The sequence below is a fragment of the Rhipicephalus microplus genome, chromosome 4, assembly GCF_043290135.1.
Source record: "Rhipicephalus microplus isolate Deutch F79 chromosome 4, USDA_Rmic, whole genome shotgun sequence".
Classification (NCBI taxonomy): Eukaryota; Metazoa; Arthropoda; class Arachnida; order Ixodida; family Ixodidae; genus Rhipicephalus; species Rhipicephalus microplus.
This window is the reverse complement of record NC_134703.1, coordinates 102,982,368-103,005,842: the sequence shown is the minus strand read 5'-3', so window position 1 is coordinate 103,005,842 and position 23,475 is coordinate 102,982,368. Positions and strand designations below refer to the sequence as shown.

Genomic DNA, 23,475 nt, shown 5'->3' with positions numbered 1-23,475 from the left:
CGCAATTCGCTCCGACTTGGTGCAGGAAGACCACTTCTGGCACCGAAATGCGAACGAAAAAAAGAAAAAACAACAAAAAAACCAGGACCAATTATTGCCCAAGAAGAAGTTAACAGCGGAAACGTACAATAAGCGTAGAGAAGAATCTCCTGCCCTGGCATCTGATTTTCGACGTCCTTCGTCGGCCGCAAGCTATATTGCACCGCAACCACAGTCGGTGAGGGCGCTCTCGCGGCCTTAGCGTGACGCTCGCGGAGACTGGACGCGCGCGCTTGATGCACGGGCTCTCCTCTCCCTCGCCACTCGTTGCAAGCACACAGCTCGTGGGGGAAGGCCATTTATAATGGCTCTGGCGACAACGACGCCGGCTCGCGACACACTCGGGCTGGCCTTGCGCAAAAGAGGCGACCGACCCCTCGCGCGCTTACGACCGGCGAGAGCGACTGCGCTGTTTGCACACACGGGCTATACGACGCTCGGGCTCTGTGCAGAGGGTGGCAGCAAACAATCCAGGCTGATCCAAAAGGAGTTTCTCAAGGACGCCCGCTATAACGCGCGAACTCTCTATTTCGGAACTCTCAAATACGTGACCTGGCCCATACGTCACTGCCTTCGTCTCAATTATTATTTTTTTTTTCAAGCTGTTCGCGAGCTAAACACACGTGAGTCGTTACAGGCTTTTTAAGTATTTTTTTTTTCATCGCGAGACATCCTATGAGGTAGCCATGTGCCGAAAGATAACCGTGAAACAATCTCAGAATCACCGTCCACATTTTAGTCATTATGGAAACAATTATCAATGTGTTTCTGAAATTCCTTTCACCAAACCCTCTTCAGAAATGAAATACCCCACCCCCTCCCCATCCACCCCAATTTTTTTAATGTCCCGGCCACTGCTAGACTGCGGCTCCCTAGCTGAGGTGAGTTTAAGAACCGACCTCTCTCTGGCTTTTCTTTTTTTCTTTTTTTTTCCTTGCAAGAGTCAGCGATTCCGCAGCGCGCATGCATCGCGCTGCAGGTGGCGTTCCCTGTGGGACCACAGGCCGAAATGCCGATTCGCTTTCTGGAACGGAAGGCGACGATGCAGGACGAAAGGACTTACCGAAGGTGGCGCTGTCGCTGCGGGCAATCTGGTTTCGCAGCTGTTCTGCGCAGAACAATAACAAAAGAGCGATATACGGTAGCTGAAAGCGAGAAACAAACCAACGAGAATACACGTACGTAATACCAAAGCCAGAAGAAAAGATTTGCGGGACGCGAGATGGTCGAGAACGTTCTATTCTCCCTTTGTTCTCGAAACATGACCGCCAAATAAGTGTTCCATTCTGAAGTCGGTATTGCAACCAATGCACAGTCAACGGCCATATTAGAATTATTACACGCTAACAGAGAAGAAATCCGTGTTTGTTGTGGAACCTACGTCTCATGATCTCTTGCTGCTGGGCGTAGATCCTTTTCTTTGCCTCTTTTTCTGCTCGGCCATTTTAAGAAATATTACAAAATCCACCATTCAGCTTTCTTCGCTCTCTCTCTCTCTCTCGCTTACATAATCTGAGTTTAAAGTGCCAAAAATTGTGCGTACTGGCTCGAAAAGAGCTCAAATGCTGTGCATGAAACAACGAAATTCGCACTTTATTCTCCACATTTCGATGTATTCAGCAAGGACAATCCGGCAAACATGTACAATTCCGCCAAAGGGTAAGACACCATAAGACGCTAAAAACAGCGAAATATTGCAGCAGCTTCACATTCCAGGTACGTTCCAAAACGCGCTAGCAACACGTACTGCGCAGTTCGACCGAATACAGACACTCACTGCATGCATGCAGAAGAAGCTACAGATGTGGGCGATTTGGTGTAGCATACCGGCATGAAAAGTTTCGAGATTACTAGGCTAGAGAAATTTTTATTTTCCAGCATTCAGTGCTGGAAGGTAAAACATTGCGCAAAACACACGCACGAGGACTACAAAAAAATAATTACAACTGACGATCTCATAAGACGAGTGTTTCTTCGCATTTTTTACGCAACCTTTCACCTTCCAGTATTGACTGCTGGAAAATGAATATTTATCTGACCTAGCAGTCACTCGAAACTTCTCATGAAGGACAGCAGACGACAGCTTACTTAATTTCATTTTTTCAACCTTTAAAAACTGCCAGCACACCGTATGCTCTCCTTTGACAGTGCAAACGAACATCGCTGGAAGACCTCTCTTTAACCCGATTGTTTCTTGTGGGCGCCTCCCGGATGGATCACGTGACTTACGTCAGCAATGTACGCACCATCTTAAGAGGGAGAGAGGGAAAACAAGAACATGGTAGTATGAAACCGTCGGTGTCCAAAAAAAATTCACAGCCGTTACTAATCGGTCGCTCTCGTGCTTAAGCTTCAAGTGGGCTCGCATTGCCTTCGCTTTAAAATGGGCAAAGCACGACCTCGTGGCTAAGCCGAGGTCAATAGCGGATCAATGCGCTATCTATACCATAACAAGGATTTCGCAAACAGCCCTGGCAATAAAAGCAAACGGTTCGTGCGATCAACCAGCGATAAAAACACTTCGTAACAAGCACCAGGCTCGTCGACTAGAAATCGAACTAACGACGTATACGATCGGCTCGGGAAGAAACGAGACTTTTTAGGGACGGCACTGGGGCAATCACCACGAGCGGAGATTACAGGCCGGAGTTTCAATGAGAAAAAAAAAAGAAAGAAGGAAAGAGGAACAGAGAGTTCTGAACGCCTTGCACACAGCCAATCTGAACACGAAGACTCGATGTAACCCCGAGCTTCCAGGGATCCTATCACCAAAAGCTTCGCGAAAACCATTACTCGAGAGACTGAACGCGAGTCAAAAGGCGGCCGCCTCCCATCGCAACCTCGGATCTTCATCGGAATCATCCTCCGCCGAAGAGCAGCACCTCGGCGAGCTATTTCGTTAGTTGTTTTTTTTTTAGTTTGTCTATACACACGCACCGGTGGAGGAGAACACAACAGTGTGTCCTACGAACGTTACGACCACGCATGCGGGCGAGCACGCACATCTATAACGGCAGCCCCAAAATGCGCTCGGTACACAGACGCGTCGACACCGCCGCGGCGCGAAGGCTTCTATCATTAATCTTCATTTGGGAGTCGGGAAAAGCTTGTATAGACTAGAGAGAAAAGCGAATGAGACGGGAGAGGGGGGGTGACATTTACGGGCACGGGGCAATCGCGGAAACCCCGGCCGTGAAAAGTGCGCGCGCATAGCGCGTGTGTTAAGGAGAAGCGCGAAAGTGAAAACAACAACAACAACAAAAAATGTCAGGTGTCAAGTCAACGAGACGGAAAATTTAATTAAGCTCCGGCTTGCATGCACGCCGTCCTGGGAAATGCGAGAGTGCTTTGGCAAGCGACGATATCGCGAAACAAAGCGACTGTCGAAATAAATAAAAGAAAAGATAAACGAGGAAAAGAAGAGAGGGAGATATAGACCTGACGGGCCGAGGTGAGCGGAACGGGAGCAAATGAGACGACGTCGCAGAGCGCGATGTGATCGAGCCAGAACGATCAAAGCGAGCGCGCATGCACTGCGGCTGGCTTTCGTGGGCGGAATAAAATTACTCGCGGATCAAACTCACATATAAAAACAATACATAAAAGCAGGAAGATTATCGCACGATACTTATTTTGTGATCACGCGACGTTTTGTTCTTTTCACAAAGCCAGGCAATGCGCTACGTATACAGCTTCACCGTCTGGAATTTACTGGATATAGCCGCGATATGCGGACCCGACGTTTCCATGAATGCAACAAGAGGCTCATCGTATGCGCGTATAGGCGGTGATTGATTGATACGTGGGGTTTAACGTCCCAAAACCACCATATGATTATGAGAGACGCCATAGTGGAGGGCTCCGGAAATTTAGACCACCTGGGGAAACGTGCACCCAAATCTGAGTACACGGGCCTACAACATTTCCGCCTCCATCGGAAATGCAGCCGCCGCAGCCGGGATTTGATCCCGCGACCGGCGGGTCAGCAGCCGAGTACCTTAGCCACTAGACCATCATGGCGGGGCCGTATAGGCGGTGTCAAATAGCTATAAATTAAAAGGGAGTCGCATCAGTCGCTGACATGGTCTCGGACTACAAATGCGCATTCACGCAAAGTATACATACGGGAACGCATCACATATCGCGTCGAACTCTCGATGCGACGTACGCATCGAGAGTGAGCCTGGTTAGACGGCTGCATAGAGTGATGATCCCTCACATCCACCCAGAGAAACGTATTCACAATAAACCGTTGTAGGTTCCAGCTCGTTTCCGGCGGAAGGGAATCACACCACATTTAAATGCTGTCGCGTAATGTATTTATTGCCATGGTGCACTAGAAAATTAAATACACAAGACCGCATTCACGTAAACGAGCTTCACGAGTTATTTCTTGTTTAAATATTTAAAAGCAAGCTACAATTCACAATGCCGGTCTCGTTTTAGTCTAGTTGCAATGGTCTGGAAGCTGGTGCTGCTCAAACCTACCACTGATCATAAGGTGCCGTTGAAGCACGCCTGCAACGTTGAAAAATCACACACGTTCAAAATTTCCCGTGATGCAGATTTCACAGGAAGCCACATGGGCTAGCAAAGGAAGGGGAGAGTACAGTACTGTAGGTTTCTCCAAAAGTACTCTTGCACGGCAAACGTTATTAAGCTCGATTGGCGGTCTTTGGCCAGACATCGCCCTTGCGCCACCGAAATCCATACACCATCAAAGGTCAACCATCCGGCGACTTATACATGCTGCTTCACCCACCGCGAAGCAAAGGTTATTGCGCCAGAGCACATTGCATCAAGTCCTGCAGCGCAAATGGGGCGCGAAGGGAAGGCAGCGGTCCTAACGACTCCGCAATCATGTGGCGCATATGGCGCAGTGCACGTGGCAGGTCGCAAAAAAGTGGCGCAAAAGACGCCGACGAAGCTCATCTGCGCGACAATGCGAAAGAGCTATACCGCGCGGCAAACGTCGACGGGGTGCATGCCCCGACAGGGCTCGTCATTTCGCAAAGTAATCAGCGGACAGGGATGGCGAAACGACGACGAATCGGGAGGCAGAGAGGGACACACTGAGTTTCCGACAGTCCTGCTCTTGTTTTCAAAGTCGTCTCCTCGCTGCAGGGAACGCTGCAGGGGACACGATAAATCGACGTCCGAAAGACGACGACATTGCCCCAGACGGCCTTTATACGGGTGAAGGGGGGAGGGGAGGCGGCATTCGACCGACTAAAGGGTGGTCTCGTCCCCTGGGGACAACGTGCCATCGGTTTCGTACCCCACGCTCGACGTCGCAGCGAGCGTTATGCAATCTGATGGTTTCACGCCCGGTGTATAAACGCGTGTGCCGCGCAATCTGGTTGATAAAGCTATATACGGCGCGAGGAAAAAAAAATCTGAAAATTAAATGAACAGCAGGCTGGTGCCATGCACCCAGGTTGGGAAACCGAAAACGTTCGTGACTAGAGGTGGCGAAGATCCGCTCTTTCGGGAAGCATCATGAACGCCTCACCAGCGGTATAAGCTAGCGGATCCACTTGCGCATGTGCGGTGCATAAAATAAGTTAGAGGGTCTCTACCGTTGCATGTCCACTGTCGGTGACAGTTTTATCGCTGAAAATCAGATGTGAGAGGTCGCCGTGTCAGTATAGGAACACTTCATCGCTGCGTGCGCGCGTGCGTTCTTAATAAACAGTTATAGTATACCGGGCTTACCGAAATGCCAGGCGTACCATGATAGCAGAATCGAAGTGCGCATGCTCAGATACGTACGTCAACCGTGCCGCTTACCGTACGCGCGCTATTTTTAGGGTTTCGCGTTACCGTGTTAGCGTATACGTGTACTTAGTCTACGTAAACATGGCATGCAGCGCTCTCGGACGCCCGCTTCGTAGTGTTTTTTAGCGTAGTTGTTGGAATGTTCACTTTGTTCGCTGCAAACGACTGTTTAAAGTGGCTTCGCTTGCCTTCAGTTCGCTTTGACGACCGATTATAACGGATAAGTTGGCCTACTTTTTGAGATAGCTTCCCATTTCAAACGTGTCTAGGCCTAACTACAATATCTATGTAAACAAATCAGCAACACATTTTTTTCGCATTTGGTGCATGGTTCATACTTATCTACTTTTATTATTACCGAAATAAACTTGTAGCGATGCTTCGCGCGGTGACACAAGCAGATGTTCTCGCTTTCTTTTTTTTTTTTTCTCACTGTTTTAACTTCTCATCCATCCGGAAGGCGGCGCCACCTTTTCAGCTGGGGAACGTAAACCACGTAAACGCTATCCCGTTAAACTACAAGACGCTGTGCATAACGAACGTTCGCTGCACGGTAACGCCATTCCCTTAACCTCCGCTATCACGCTAAGGGTAAACTACAACTGTCTAATGAGTACAATGCAACGCCAACGCACAACGCACGCACTCCGCCATACCATTCGGACAAGAAGTCATAAGCACACATTCTGCGTAAACTTCGACAGCACGCGTGACGACAACCCGAAAGTGATTGCCGCCAAACAACCGCACAAAGTATTCAACGTATGGCACATCCATTCCCCACCTTTTATTATTTTTTTTTCAACAGATAACGAACTCGGCGTATCTGTCAGCCCTCCTCGTTAGCGACAAGAGCCCGAATAGACCACGTGATTCACTCGTGGTCCGTCCGTCCCTTCATCGGACGCGCGTGAACGCACGAGCGCGCGCGCCATAACCACTCCCGCCCGATAGAGTTATAGTTTCAATGTATAATTACGCCCAGACCGCGACAGCAACCAAAGAGGGCCCGCCCCATCCTAAACTACGCGGCAGACGACGACCTTCGCTATACACAACACGCCACGGTTTGCGTGCACCACGCATACACACACGGGGCGGACCACAGGTACACGCAACCCAGCCGGACTGTTGTAGATATGGCGTGCAACCCGTTCGCTACACACGTCGCGCACAGAGAAGAAAGAAATGAAATAAAGGAGAAGGAAAAAAAAACGGTCACTGCGGTCGAGTATCGTGGGCTCACTCTTTTAAAGCGACCGGACGTCCGCCCGCCCCAGCATCGCCCTAATGGACTGCTCGCCGAGCGAGTGTGCCGACGCGTTCGCCGCGTAACGGTCTTCAACGGTGCGCTGTCACGGTACTTTTCATCCGAACGACCTCACCGGAGTGCTTCCGCCGCTGTTCACGCGAGGTTACTCATTAAAAAGAAGCCCTTTTTATCGAAGCAGGTGGAAATTTACAGTACCATACAAGTCCACAAAGAGGCATAGCAGCTGCCTATTAAGCGTGCGTTAATTTATCTGCTCATTCGTTCGTTTATTTGTTTCTACGTAGTTTTTTTCTGCGTGGGAAGAAAACATCTCATGTGATACATGAGAAGCCTGATTTCGCCATCATTCGAGACCTGAAAACTAATTTTGATGGGCGCCACGCTAACCTCGCTCTTTTGTCTGTCATTGCTAAAAGAGTGTCGGCAGCAACACGGATATAAGAGAGAAAGTCGGGAGAACAAAAATGCCTCTTCACATGAATACCTGCCATTAGCTCTTTTATTATGAATCCATCTTTTATGCTGAAGTCCTCTTCAAATTCCTACCAACAGGCCAAGCTTTTACCAACAAGCTGCGATGGAAGGTGAACTCAACAAGATGGAAGGTTACCTCAACAAGGGAAGGTGAGGTCCGTTTGAAATATCACTTCTCATATACACACGCGCGCACGCCGAAATACTTGCTCATTGCATCACAGCTGGCTATAATAAGACGTAAAAACCTAAAAATAAATAAATAAATAAATAAAGAACGGTGTCGGTCAAGTGACGAGAGTACTCCGCAGAGAGGTGTAGTGAAACGAACGAAAACCAGACAGACAGACAGACAGACAGACGGACGGACAGACAGACAGTGAGATAGATAGATAGATAGATAGATAGATAGATAGATAGATAGATAGATAGATAGATAGATAGATAGATAGATAGATAGATAGATAGATAGATAGATAGATAGATAGATAGATAGATAGATAGATAGATAGATAGATAGATAGATAGATAGATAGACAGACAGACAGACAGACAGACAGACAGACAGACAGACAGACAGACAGACATATAGATAGATAGATAGATAGATAGATAGATAGATAGATAGATAGATAGATAGATAGATAGATAGATAGATAGATAGATAGATAGATAGATAGATAGATAGATAGATAGATAGATAGATAGATAGATAGATAGATAGACAAAGAACTTTATTGGGTCCTGAGAAACGCTGCTCCTTAAGAGCAACGTCGCAGGCCACTCCCACGTAGGAACGGGGAGGCCTAGCCTCACCGCCACATCGCGGGCTCTCTGGACAGCCCGTAGTTGTCGTAGCAACTCTGAACTTCGTAAGGCAGAGTCCCAGTCTTCTTCTGTGAGCCGACTTGAGCACCGTAATACGCTCTGGCACTGCCAGAGCATATGAGCCAAGTCACTAACCTCACCACAGTCAGGACAGGTAGAGTCAAAAGCCTCTGAGGAAACTATGCCGAGGAAAAATAGGCTTGGATAGGACCTGGTCTGGAGCATTCTAAACGTGATGGCCTGAGGTCTAGACAACTTGTTGTGTGGAGGAGCAAATGACCGCCTACTTAACTGGTAGTGTTTAGCCACTTCACTGAATGTAAGTAAAGCGTCCCTGAACATCTCACTGCCAGCCAACCTGCGGACCTACGTCCTCCCCAGCGCGGAGGGTTAGTGTGCGCGCCCGGGAGTGAGCAGTGTCATTCAGGTTTACTTGAGAGTCCAGTAGGGGTTCGAGATGTGCAGGAAACCAGGTACGTGGAGAAAGTGTCCTATTTTCAAGTAGTTTAAATACTTCAGTACAGACGGAACCAGAGGCGAAAGCCTTGACCGCTGACCTTGAGTCGGTGAAGATTTGCGACCTACTGTCATCTAAAACACCTTTTCTATATACCATCAGCCACGTGAGCCGATCGTCGCGACTTCTTCATTAAACATTTCCCGTAATCTCTTCTCCGCCCTCTCAAGAAGGTAATGCGGACGTGCTCTGCAGCGCGTTGACACGTACGACGCGCAGTCAGTCATTCGCCTACACAGCTCAGTGCTCGGCCTCAGCCACTCCCGTATGAATACAATGGGAGTCCTTCATTACACACAAACATGGCCAACGCCAGCCGGCCGGGACGGCGTTCGGAACCCGAGGGGATCAACAGCCGGATTTTCTCGGAACGAGTCCCTCCCCAGCGCCGGGGCCGCTAATCAGCGCCTCGGACGGCCACGTAGCAACAGCTTAGACCAACAATCTTTCCTGTCGCGCGCGGGCTTCTGCTTTTGTCCTTGCAGTAAGGCCGAAAGGACAAGGGGGGACCTCGTGAGCGTTTGTTTGCAGCCAGGTGCGCACACTATATAAAAAGACAAAGCAAACGCCCTTCAAAGCACGGTCCATTGCATAAACAAACAAACAATCAAAACCAATGAGTCATTTAAGCATTCAGCTTAGATAACTTGGAGGTGAAATCCATCTCCTTTTCAGGTAAGGTAGAATAGGCGACAAGCAAGGTTTCAGCACGCCACCTTCTTACTGCACTGCCTCTGTGGTCGGCCCCCATTTGATGAAGCGACGGTGTCATAACGTGACGTCATATGTGACATAACTTCATGACGGGTCACAGTGGAGTCACAAGCTCGGGTAGTATTGACGTCATCATGTCTTGTTGTGACGTCTTGAGCGTTCGTACGCGCGCATCACTCGTGCTGACGACGTCGACGGTCAATTTTCGGGGTGTATGGGCACTCTAGGTTTTCTCAGCAATATATATACGCACGAAGAAACCGGGGCAACGTCCTTTATATAGCCGGCCTTTTGTTTTTAAAAAATTACACCATTTTCCGCTAAAGAGAACCATGTGTAGATACGAAGAAGCAGCCGCTAACGCTTACACTGACGGCGGCGTTGCGCAGAAAAGAAAACTGGGGAGGCGCAAAGCACGCAGTGATGAACCGATGTTTCCTTCTGGAACATGTCAATCGCTGCTAATGGGTAATGCGAGACAGGCAACTCCAATAGGACAGAGACCTACAGTCTGCTTTTAAACGCTTAGGCTGCTAATTTTTATTGTTCAACAGGGAACAGGAAAAATATCCCACCGGCACTACCTTTCAGGTCAAGATACAGAGCCTATATAGGAGATTTTCCGCAGCGGCGGTCGGGCATTGCCATGTTTGATCACGTGACCATAACTGACCTCCTCCCAGCCAATTTCCTAAGCCAACGCGTTAGACCCGCGAAGCGGCCGTTGCCGTAAGTGCCAGTAGCAGGGGTTAGGAGCCAACATGCCAGCACTCATGTAGACGTGACCGTCCGTTTCGATCCGAATTCGCGATTGCTATTAGCCCACTGTCATCACAGTAATAAATAAATGGCGAGATCAGCTATGGCTTCGAGCCCTCTCACGCTGGGAACAAAGCATCCGGTATGTTCTGTCTTTATAGCTGAGATTAGTGGTGCTTCTTTAGCCACGCCCGCTAAGCCTTGTCTGCGACATATCGAGAATGAATCTTGAAAACACTGCAAAATACCGACAAGTACATTGCTCTCGAGGCTTCGGGACGTAAGCAGAAAGGAAATAAATGCGTTGGTTGCGAACTTACGGGCCACACAACGCAGAAAAACGACATGATTCGAGGCGGAAGAAAAAAAATGCCGCCATATCCACGAAGTGAATGATGATGAGTGGGCGAAGCTCCGGAGGTAAACCTGGTAAACCATGAATCCTCCGTACATTTTGCCCACTCGATTTTATTGCAACGCTCCCCCTAGCGTACGTCGCCGCACTATATCGAACGATGACACGCGCCATATGTGGCATCATTCCTATTTTATAACACCTCGCATCTTTCATAATCAACTACACGTACCGCCGTCTAGTTTATAACATCTTGCATCTTTTGGACGGACGGACGGACGGACGGATGGATGGACGGATGGAAGGACGGATGGACGGATGGATATGGCTGTACCCTTTAGATCGGGCGGTGTCTAGCGTAATACTTAATGCCGTCAGCTACAAGTACCGCCATCTAGTGAACACTGCAAGAACTGAACGAGAGGTGGCTACATACAGGGGACGCACAGCCCACGCCTTAAGGAGCTTCGCTCCTAAAACGCATCTACATTTTGGCGCCCTGTCGACTTTTTCAGTGCTGGCGTCTGCTAATTTTTAAATTCACTTTACTCGCCTTTGCTCTCGTGCGCAGACGTCGCGACGAGGATAGAAACACACTGAGCAGCGCTGCCAAAAGACAGGGTAAGAAGACTCCCAGGGTGCGGTGGTGCAATCCAGTTTGGACTGATCAAACCAGCTGCGGAAAATTGTCTATATACGGGGTGGCCAGTGATCAGTTATGCAGCGCGAGCAGTCAATCAAGAAACTCGCTAGCAGACGCTGCCTGCGTCGGCGTTGCGGGGCGACAGAAAAAAGGGAGGAAGGGTGCATAGTAGAAGAGAGAGGGAGAGAGAGGAAGAGGGGACGCACATGCACCGCGGAGCGCGGACGCCGCCGGATCTACTGAGCTCAGAAGATGCTTGGCATCTAAAAAAACACACGTGAGTTTCTTCAGAGCGGTAAGGATAAGGACTACTGCCCATGCGATTTCGAAGCATTCTTGCTCTATTGATAAGGATGGCCCAGTGGCACTTATAAACAAATCTTGTGCACGCCCAAACTCCCGGTTCGATGCATTGCAAGGACTCAGTACCATTATAAAGGGGGAAAAAGCCTATACAAGTCAGTCGTGATCGCACCGAGTCGCCTGGTCACTGAACATCTAACGCCACCTCTTGTATCAAAACGTATAATGCAATTCACTCGGAAAACCTCGTTGTGTACTAGGAAAACACGGACGTGGGTGGGAGCACACTGCCCACGCATGCAAGGCTCCTGTTCCCGCGGCATGAACCATGCAGCTCCGCCGGAAAAAACTGTCAGCACGTGTGATTGATATTGAGAAAATTGGAGTCACCGTTTGCAGCAACAACGAGCTGCTGAAGTTGCAGCACGCGCTCAACATCTCTCTACGGCGGCTTCACGCACCAGTGAGAGCACAATGATCACTCATGCAATAATTAATCATCGTACTAAACGTGCGCACGAAAAAAAAGAGAGAAAAATTGCAACGTTTCCTTTCCACTGAAATCCGACCGCGGTCGGGATCGAAGTCGCGACTTTCGAGTTAGCAGCCACGCACTCTAGCCACTGATCCACCGAGGCGGACACTGAACACCCTTATTATACTCCCTGGTTAAAGGTAAGGGTATACTCCCTGGTTAAAGGTAAGTTAAAGGTATGAACCACTTGAAGTAAAGCTGCCCTGCCCTCTCAGGCCAGAGCAGGATGCATGGCCCTCTGACTGTCGGTCTTCGAGCTTTGCAAGGCACCCTCCCACTGCTCCTCGCTGGAAATTTAGCGGCTCAGGAAATTTAAAGAGGGCGCTTAGGGTAAACCACACGATTTGGTTTTAAAAGTCTGCTGTGGAAGTGGCACAGAACTTACAAGTGGGAGAAGGGTAACTGGGGAATGGGGTGGGTAAACGAAAGCAGAGGAGGAGGTAATGGGAAGGAAAGGCATTCTCGAAGACGTTCCCGAAACAAGCACGTTTCTCGTAAGAGCGGCATGTCCGTCCAGAAGACTCGTGATGCCATCGCTCCCGAGGACACGCCAACATATACTCCACGCGTCCCAGACATCTCGTTAAATGAACTTTCGAGAGAACTAGCGACGGCTAAAACGAATCTTGAGCGCGTTGTTCCTCACGACGCCCATCGCACTGCTTGCGGGCGAGCCATTAGCGCCAACAGAGCGAAGAAGAGAGAGACGGCCGGGCCGAACCGGTTATTATTCCATCTTTCGTTCGGGCATGTTGGACAGCGCCGGCGTGTTGCCCTGATGGATGGGCCAGCGATGGTCTTCTGCTGGTGGCGGTGGTGGCGTCGGCCCTGCAGCGAGGCCTGATTAACGCGCTCGGCCGGCCGCCGTGCCGATTCGCACGCGCAGCTGGACACCACCCGGCTTCTCTGACTGGACGTCGCCGAGAAAGGCGGCAGCGAGGGGAGGCAGAGATTTGTAACAAAATAAATGAGGCGCGGTTAGCTTTTACCGTGCACCAAATTGGTGTATAGCATTGGTGCAAAAGTGAGTGGAAGGCGAAGGTTTTTCTTTTTCTACTCAGTCGATTTCACTGATCCCGCCCCAACACTTTTTGCAACAAACGCTCCAATTCACGCAGAATCGAGGGTATTGCAAGCTTTCTGCACGTCACCTAGTTTCGCACTGCATCCGTGACAGCAAGGGTTCAGAATGGGGTAGTTTGTAATCCACCTTCAACAAGTACTGCAGACGGGAACAAAAAAAAAAGGAAACAAGTAAGGGCATCATTTTTGTTCATTTCTTTACCCGTCATCTGCTCCTGCAGACTCCATGATCGGCTCACATCTGAGCGAACGACGACGACGACGTCATGACATCCTGACTTCATACCACTCTAGCAGACGCAGCCGGTCACTTTTCGTGTTTGATGAGCCATCTACAGCATCCACATGACCGAAACCAACTATACCGCATTATCGCCTCGACCATGCACAGCCTTCGCCTTAAACATAGACGTACGCACGAATGGGGGAGGGGGCTAGTCAACTAGGAGGTGGGCGAAAAGTCATACATTGAGTTAAGGGGGTGGACGGGGGTGCTTTGATGACACCGGCTCCCCCTCCTCCACATATACAGAAACCCTGAACACACCAGTGGCCTGCGAATAATGCAAAATTAGGAAAGAAATGGAGATGGGAGACTCAAATCTCACCAGTATAAGTGATCCGGCAAACTCGAGACTGCGGTTGTCGATTGAATTCAAAGACATAGCTCTAGCTTAGACGGGCGCAAAAAGAAATGGGGGCGGACGCTTTCACGCAGGACACATGCATTATTACACAACGCGCGCGGCCGCGCAGCGGGTGAGACGACGACGTAGCGACGACATCGGCGGACACCGACCGCACAACAAGCACGGGTGAGGACGCCATTAACGAAAAAAAAGCAGGTACCATTTACATTAACACGCGACGCACGTTGGCGGTGCCACGCGCACCGGTTGTGGAACAAACACCCGCATTTACCACTGTTGCGTATATTCTTCGCCCTCCTCATTCTCGCTTTAACGAATTCGCCCTATACGGGAATACGAAAAAGAAAAAAAAAAAAACGGCGGAGAAGCAGGAGCTGTGTCGAAGAAGAAGAGACAACGAAAAAACCTACCTCTTCGCCGCACCCACTTTTCGTTTTTTCTTTTTCCTTTCGTTTCTTTTTAAGCGTAAATGCGTACGCTTTAGTCACCAGGCGTTATGCGACGAAGGAACGTAAGTAAAGCAACAGGTACCTAATAACAACTATATTCCACCCACCCCCTTTTTTTCCGCGCCGCGGTATAATTAAAGCGTGCACTCGTGTGACGAGCCGTCAGGGGCGATGCCAGGATTCTTTTACCGGGGGAGGGGGCAACCACAACAGGTAAGTTCCTTTATGGTTATGGGGGGGGGGGGGGGATACGCGTTGTGTTTTGACTGTGCTTCTTCTTAGAGAGGGCAGAGGGCAAGCGGATATTTTGAAGGGGCTCGAGCACACCCTCTCCCACTCCCACCCGCTGGCATGCCGTTAGGCTATACAGCGTCCTTACAAACCATTCATTCGCACAAACAAATCGCCCTGTATCCTGGCTTCCGCGTTCGTATACCTCGCCTGTAATCAATAGCAGTCAACGAAGAGTCGCCGCCTGATTCGCCACACATAGCAACCCGAAGCACGATATTAATGGCCCAACACTTCCAGATGCACGGGGAGCCACGAATCGCAATAACATCGTATATGCACGCGCTGGCGCTGTTGCAACAAAGCAACGAGAAGGTATCGAAGGGAGCGGGAAAAGCAACAAGTACCACAGTGACAGAGTGGCGCGAGCGGCGTTCTCCTTGTCCGTTTCGGTCCCGTTGCTTCAGGGTTTATCCAGGAGAAGCTGTCAAGCGCAGCGAGCAGAAAACAGAGTGGCGCTCCAGTTTTAGCCCTGGTCTTCCCCATACATGCTAACAGAAACGGTACTCCTAAACTAGCTCATGCTATCTTCAGTTTGTGCATATAGTTTTCGGGTCGGTCAGCAAGCTTCGCGTGTCACGTGTTGGCCGCGTACATTTGAGTTTGAGTTTATTCAACCACGTTACAAGTACACGAAAATACACTGTATACGTGGTTTGGTGCGAAGGGAAAAAATCTGCATTTCACAGCTTGACTGGCCCCTTCACCCAGAAAAAATCTAAACTACAAATTTAAAAAAATTACAGGCAGCGGAAAGCGACAATACAAAAAGAACCACGCATGTGGCCCATGACAGCAAATAATAGAATGACAACTCTGAAATACATACAAAAATATTCATAACAAAGCAATGTATGAAAGAATAAAAACTGAATAACCATTACAGAAATCACCCAACATTCATTTACAACACAATCAGCACATCCGATTTAACATTTCAGTTTTAGACGATATACGAAGATTATCAGTTGTTAGTTTCCATTTGTTCATCACACTTGGAAGGCGGTAACGTAGTGTTTGATTGATTTGTGGGGTTTAACGTCCCAAAACCACCATATGATTATGAGAGACGCCGTAGTGGAGGGCTCCGGAAATTTTGACCACCTGGGGTTCTTTAACGTGCACCGAAATCTGAGCACACGGGCCTCGACATTTCCGCCTCCATCGGAAATGCAGCCGCCGCAGCCGGGATTTGAACCCGCGACCTGCGGGTCAGAACGTAGTGTTTCAAATGCATAGTTTGTGCGAGGACAAGGTACGTGCCAAGTCTCCGTACACCGAGTAACGCGACTGGCAGGATTTGGTTGCAAGGTAGCCAAGGTGCGTAGAAAGATGCTTCCTCTGCGTATTTCTGATTTAAAAGCTGACAGACGCTGGTATTCGTAATAACAGGTAATACATGCGCGCGTCAACCAACTCGCGCCAGAGCGTTGTCCCGAAAAAAAGGGGACGCACAATCTCGGGGACATCCGCCCACTTCCAGAGAGAAGAGAGCGGCGACAACGACGAACGCGTTCTACCGCGACCGGAGAAACGATTTTCGCCCCCATTTCCTTCATCTTCTTCGTCTTAGCGTCAACTGAGCGCTCCCTCTGCTTTGCTTTAGGCGTATACTCGCACTAATGGAATACACTCCTCCCCCCCGGCGTTTTCACGACTAGCCCTATTTCGCTCCTCTATTTCTTATTACGCACCGCGACGCTGCGTAAAACACACACACAAGTGAGCGCCGACCCACCTTCCGTTTTCCGGATCGTAGCGAGAAAAAAAAAACACATTTAGGAAAAGATGTATGGGCGGTTCAAAGCCACCCCGCGTACGTTTCGAAAAAAAGGGGGGGGGGGGGTGAGACAAAGGCACAAAAAAGTAAAATAAAAGAAAGCCGGAGAACAGTTAGGAGAGCAGAGAAGAAATGGTATAGCGGCTGCTGCCTTCGACAATATTCCACGGTCGCGCTGTTAGGAAAGAGAAAAAATGCGAGGAGATGGGCGGTGGTACGATCAAATGCACGATTAGGCTAACGTTTATCGCTTTTCGACGCCGCCTTTAACGCGCGCGCTGAATAATCAGCGTCGTAAAAAAACATGGCTGGCACCGTGGGGCTAGCAGACTACGCTCTGCATGATCCGCTAGCTTTATACGACTTAAGCCAGTTGAATTAACACATGTGGCGCGCGCTTAAGAAAGAGCCTGTTCTTGATAACGACTTCGGCCGATTCCAGTTTCGAAACCGCAAGTCTAAATTTACAGGACACACAGAGAGGGGGAGAGGCGGTTTTCGCCGTCAAACCGAACGACCTTAATTGATTGATTGATATGCGAAGTTTAACGTCCCAAAGCCACCATATGATTATGAGAGACGTCGTAGTGGGGTGGGGGGGGGGGGGGGGCTACGGAAATTTCGACCACCTGCAGGTTCTTTAACGTGAACCCAAATCTGAGCACACGGGCGTACAGCATCTTCGCTTCTATCAAAAAATGCAGCCGCCGCAGCCGGGATTCGATCCCGTGATCTGCGGGTAAACGACCTGAATTAGCGATCCTCGTATGAACTCACGCTGAATAAACTAGGTAGAAGCGCTAACAGCAAGAACTGCTGCGGACAGCATGCGAATTTAAGATATGAGCACTGCCCGATTTCATGCGAATGCAAGCCACTTACGTTTCTACAGTACTACATACAGTACAGTACTAGTACTATAGTACTACTAAAAAGAAGCATTTGTCGGTGCGAGCACACAGCTGAAAAGTAATTTTCACAACTGGAAGATGTGAAAACGTGAAAAAAAAATCGTTTTGATATCAAAATTTGTTTAAGCGCAGCAATGCGTACAGCTTTCTCGAACCAAATTTAAATTCCAACAATATCGAATATCCCTCACTGCCCCGGTCGTATCCAACGTAACGAGCCGTCAGTGGTACGCTTACGCAGCTGATTCGGCAACAAGTGTAGACATTCAGGCTCTGCAAGTTATGACAAATCATCGCGTAGCATATTAAGACCAAAGCCTCACGAAGAAGTTCGGCACAGCAATAACGAAACCATCGCAATTGACGCGTACGGCAGCGCCTTTAAAAAGCACTGTCCACGTGGCGAGGTAGAATCACAGCGCCACTTCTCGGAGCATCACGAAGAAATTGCAAGAGTCACGGCTGAAGCATTCACAAGGCTCAACAGACTTAACACTAACCACTTCCTATACCTCTCGTGAAACTTTCGGCATAACTAATTCCCAACACCTCATTGTTTTCTGTTTCTATTTTTCTACCGAGTCAATTCTAATTTCGGCGCGAACTGAGGAGCAGGGTCGCAGAACAAGGTCTCTGGTGTACGGGCAAAAGACCCAATCGTCTCGAAACGCTACCGCCTTCACAGAAGGAATGAGACGACGGAAGTCGTCAAAGAAACGAGTCGGACCACTCCAATACCTCGAATAATCGCCAGGACTTGGCAGCCGGAGATCGCAAACGCGCACCCGGAAACCTGCAGCTGAACGGCGGGAGAAATGAAACCTCCGCGAGCCCCACGACGTCAAGAGGCGCGAGACGAGAACCCCAAACAGCTATATTATCTATTTTCGTTATTACTTAGTTGTTTGTTTTGTTTTCTTCCTCAAAAGGCTCGGGAGGCATTGGAGCGAACGGCACCGCGCAGCGGTCGCGAACTACGCCTGCGCCGTCACACCTATCATTTTCACTCCAGAAGTCGCGGAGCTGGTTTCGCGCAAAAGCCCCCCGTTTCTTTTCAAAAGCCCTTATATACACTTGGCGAGCCACTTGGCGAGCCACTGTCAGTGGTGCCAAGGCGGTGCGCAACGTTGAACGGTCCCGTGACGACGGGACGCAACTTGCTCCCAGGGGGGAGGCTATAGAAAACACCGGAGAGGTCGTTCACCCCAAACGAAGCGCGGCCGGCCCACCACCGCCTTTGGGCGACAAACAAATAGAAAAATGAAAGCAAAGTCGCTTTCGTTTCTTCTTGCGCCTCATTTTGTGTGTTGGTTCCATTGTGCGTCGGAGGACGCAAACAAGCAAGCGAAAATTATATATACATATATACGACACCTTACGACAGCATCTTTTGCTTACCAAGAAAAAAGTTGGAAGTCGCTCTTTATATGCAGAAAAGTATCGAATGAGCTTCCCACCGACGGTCGCTCTGTCCGGTCGGTGCAGCTGTTACGGTGCTGACCTTAATGGGGGCGGATTCGATCCCGACTGCGGCGGTCAACGGAGGCAAATGCTTGAGGCCCGCGTGCGGTGCGATGTCTACGGTGCCCGTTCAGCACCATCTGACGGCCAAACTTGCAGAATCCCTTCACTATGGCGCATCGTGGGTTAGGGGCGTAAAACTTCAGATATCGCTATTAGCGATGCTCACTCTGTAACCATATAGCTCGGGCAGCTAACGTCATTCCGAGCATTAGAGATGACGGTATAAGAAAAGAAACACGTGTCACACCACCACTCGCACAAATCAGCGCGCAACCATTAACACCATCACGATGGAATTTCTAACTGGCTAACAACGAGGTTTTGATCTTGCTAGTGCATAAGTCTGACAGTAATATATATATAATGCGCCGCTGTTGACCTGGTTAGAATTCCAACGCGAGGACTATATAATTATGTATGCCCAAGCCTTAAGGCCCGGTATGTCCAAAGCAAAACAGAAGACAATTAGCACAACGTTTCGCCAAGTTTTCCTATTTAACGTTCACTTGACCGAACCACGAAGGCTCTTTTATAGAGCCCACTATCGATTTGGACATTCGAACACTTCGCAATTGCGTGCATGTATATAATTACTCTCTCGAGCTAGCTTGAAAAAAAAAAAAGACGAACCAGCGCCATTTTCAATATTAAACAAAAAGAGGAGCGAGCTGGCCCGAATCATTTCTATTCCATGCATGCATGTTCGCATATTCTTGCACAGTAGAGACGCGCAAAGAGGCAACAATAGAGACGATCCGTCGAAGTCAGCGATGGATTTCGAGACCTTACATCATATGTGACGACCACAATTGATCATAGAATCTACAAGAAACTGCAAGACACGAGGTATTGAATGAAATTCTCGGAGAAGTATTTTACCTGCAGTCGCCATCAAAATGTCGTTAAAGCGCACTGACGAAAGGCTGAGCTCATATAGTGCGGCAACACCGCCCGTCATGCCATTCAACAATCATCCATCGTGACGTCATGCATTAGTCGATGCCCACTTCACTGCCCCTCCACTGTTGCTTGGCAGTGTAGCGGCGCCATTTCATATATACTCAATCCCCAAAGATGCGCTTTGGTTAAACTTCGCATTTCGCAATTTCTCATTCCGACATAGTTCGATCAACCAATGTTACTGAGATACGAACCAAGAAAACACGGCCTTCAGAGAAGTCCGTATATGTTCGTGACAGGGAGGACGTTGAGGCACAAGTGCTCCACATTCGGGGGTCTGGCTTTAATGATGTATACGACGCTTCTGTAAAAGCTGCCGAGGCCGCACACGTTGAAATGAGGATGCCGCGTGTCGCAGTTAGGCAGCTTGCTTGAAGTAATGTGCCAGTGGCTATAGAGTTGAATGGTTTCAGTGGTCTTCCAGTGGTTTTTTTCGCCCGCCGCGCGGTAGACCATTGCGGAACGTGCAAGGAAGCAGACTCCGCGAACTCAGGCTTTTCGGCGACGGGCGTTTTAACCATATTTGCCGCCGGTCTCGACGTCAGCGCACATGCTTTGACCTGGCATGCTGCAGTGTCACAAGCACGCGTATAGCAGTGCAGGCAAGGACGCCACCAGCCTCGTTTGTCGACACGTGGTGGCCGCAAAAGCCACCGCTCTGCCTTTTCCTTTCGGGTTCGGCACGGGAACTGCGACCACCGTCTCCTGCCGCCGGACGCAGGGAAGCGAGTCGTGAAGAAACAGCTCGAGCCGTCTCGACGGACGTGCTCGGGCGCCCTCACCGTAAACAGGAGACGCCGTCCGCTGAGACGCAACTGCGGCGACGTCCTGCGGAGACAATTGCCATCCGGCGGGAAATTTATAGCGGGGCTCCGCAGCCTGGCACGACACCGCTTGGGAAAGAACCATTTTCACAGCAGGCCCAAACAAGGGGCGCCCCGATGAGAACGCCTCCAACGACATTCCGCCGAGGCGCACGCATCGTGTGTGCAAGAGTTTTGGCAACTGCACGGCCTTGGCGGTGAAGCAAACGCTGCGTCAAAGCCTGATTCATGCGCGCCGACCACTCTTAACGTAACGTGCTTCTACGAACGCGGCGGTTATTACCCTGCGCCGGGGAGTGGTCCGCAAAGTCATTTAACACGAATGTGACGAAAGCGCGACGGTTTAAGCGCTCGCCGGTAACTTGGACGGCGCGCCAGAACGGGTTAATTTCGTCGATGTCGTTAGCGCAGCCGAAAAATCCCACGTTACAAAAACTCTCACCTCAACTCGTTCCCCAGTAAAGCAGGTGATAGATCGGACATTTGTTGACCATCGCAACACTATATTACCCTCGCGTAGACTCGTGAACTTCGCGCAAGCGATCACCACTAGCTTGTCACGTGACACCTTAAACGTTATAAGAGTGCATTGCATAGTGCAATTCGTGCTCAAGAAGCCCGGTCATGCGTAGGTAGATGTTTGCCTTCACTTTTACCATGACAAGTGTCGCCATTGGCTGGTAATTTGCGTAATGCAGAGCAGCCAAAAAAAGGAACTGCACCACCCATTGAATAATAAAAAAAAGTCCTTTATATCACGAAGGAACGCGTGGCGCGGCTAGAACATGGCATGTTGAAGGGGCCTTGAGACCCTTCTTCAAGTAACCATAAAATGGATTCACTAAAAGAGCCTATTCCCTCACGCATTAAACGAGGCAAAAAAATTTAAGAATATGTTCAGTGGGAGCAGAGTTATCAGCAAAAGTTTGTCGCACGCTGAAATCGCATTCTCTCTTCTCTCGTCCCGAAGAAAGCGCCGAAAGCTAAGCAGGGAGGGAAAGAATATGCGTCAAGCGCACCGTCCTGACCTTGAGCACTATTATTTTCTACAAATACGCAGCTTTTTCATTGTGATCGCGCGCGCACGCGTGGACAAGTTTCGGCCTCCCGCGGCGATCCCTGTACCGACCGAGCGCGCCATGTTCAAGTCAGCCAATGGCTGATAGAACGTCTTTTACGAGTGATTTTCGAGCATCTTCCGTCATTTGTCGAGAGAAGAGAAATCAATTTGATTGTGAATTGGAGGTCGCGTGCTGCGCTATAATACTTCGCTCGTGTGTTCTCGGGGGCCTCTACTACCAATACGGCCGCGTTTTCTGACCATGCTCAAAAAGTGTTACAGGGCCCCTTTAATGTCCCGCCTTAAATCGGACGATAAGGAGAACGACGGCTCCCCAAAGTGCGCACAATGTGTGCGATGACGCTCATCGACAATCGGTATCTTCCAGTCGTAGATAACAAAAACGAAGCGAGCGGCCGCCCGCAAACAGCGCATTCACATCTACGCTACTCGAAGACCGTTCGAGAGTGCCACTCATAATGACACGATCGGCAACAAAACTCGAGACAGGGCAAAGCCGCACAAACCAGCGAGCGATCGAGGACAGCGGCGACAGTAGAGGAACAACCTGTTCGAAGAAAGGGAGCGGGAGCGGCCACCTCAACGAAGGTGCGCCGATGATTCATTCTTGGACTCCCGAAGGAAGTCTCCCCCCCACATAGGACGAACCGCTCGCTCACCGAGGAGAGGAGGCCTTCCTTTGCTCCCCACTTGTCGTCCCGTTATCCCCGAAAATCGAACAAACGCAACAAGACCACCCCATTCGCGCGCGAACCGCACCGCCTCTTCCTTGTTCCGCTTCCTCCGTTATTTACACTTCCGCCAGAGCTACAGGGGTGGGGCCGTGTCACGGCGCAGAGACGGAACAGGGTGCGGAACTAGGGCAAAGAGGGAGTGGTTGAATAAGGAAGCAAAAAGTGCGCAAACGCCGAAGAGAACAGCTAACTGTGACCCCGCACCCAGCGGGTGTGGGGGGGGGGGAGGATCTTTCACAGCTCGCGAGGTTGCAGGAAGCAACAAAAGAGTCAACTGGAAAGGAGGTCGTGGGGGAACGACGCGACGCCAGGGCCCCGCTTCTTGGGCCTCAACTTACCGTCTCAAAAGAAAGTCAAACTTCCCCCCGCCGCCACTCCCTGAGCCTGGAGGGGTGCTGCTGGGAATGCCCACGTGGCAGCTGGCTCACTCTTCCGGGTTCACAGGGACGCGACCCCTGAATTCCAGATAGAGCCGTTTGTCCCGACGTGAGCTCCCACTTGAGAACCCCCCTCCCCGCTTACCACACCGTCACACTCCTCGAAGGGAAACGCCGCGGGAAAATGACACGACGCAATAGGCGTATAGAAAGTTGGATCGAGGAGAGAAGACGACGGGGAAGAGGTGGGGAAGGTGGCGCATAGAAGCCCGTGAGGGGGGAAGGAATGCGGGAATAGGTCTTTGACCCAAATAGCGCGTGCGAAAGTCTCTGGAGAAAGTAAGTGGACGGGCATCGGAGAATTCCACCCGTCTTCCTCTTCCACGATTTCCCCTCGGAGCGCCCCAGAAATCGGTACCGACAACTGCGAATGCGAGGGTGACGAACGACGACAGCGTCAGTTGCAACAGACACCGCAGTGTGTCTGGCTATTTTTTTATCTATCATTCGCGGCTTCTATTTGGCCTGGTAGTATCGTAAGAGACGCGGTAACGGTAAGAAACAAGCGCAATACCTTCCCTGACATTGCCCCT

General features: G+C 50.0%; 1 protein-coding gene across 2 annotated transcripts in view; it reads right to left on the bottom strand.

Moving 5' to 3' along the window:
• bbx (bobby sox) overlaps positions 1 to 23,475 on the bottom strand; it is a 277,569-nt gene that overhangs the window by 194,836 nt on the left and 59,258 nt on the right. For both annotated transcript variants that reach the window (XR_012894945.1, XM_075893402.1), the window contains exon 2: positions 1,103 to 1,147. Coding sequence is in view for 1 of the 2 variants with exons in the window: in XM_075893402.1 (XP_075749517.1) it covers positions 1,103 to 1,147 (45 nt within the window). In the remaining variant the exon portion in view is untranslated. The remainder of the gene's footprint in view (positions 1 to 1,102; positions 1,148 to 23,475) is intronic.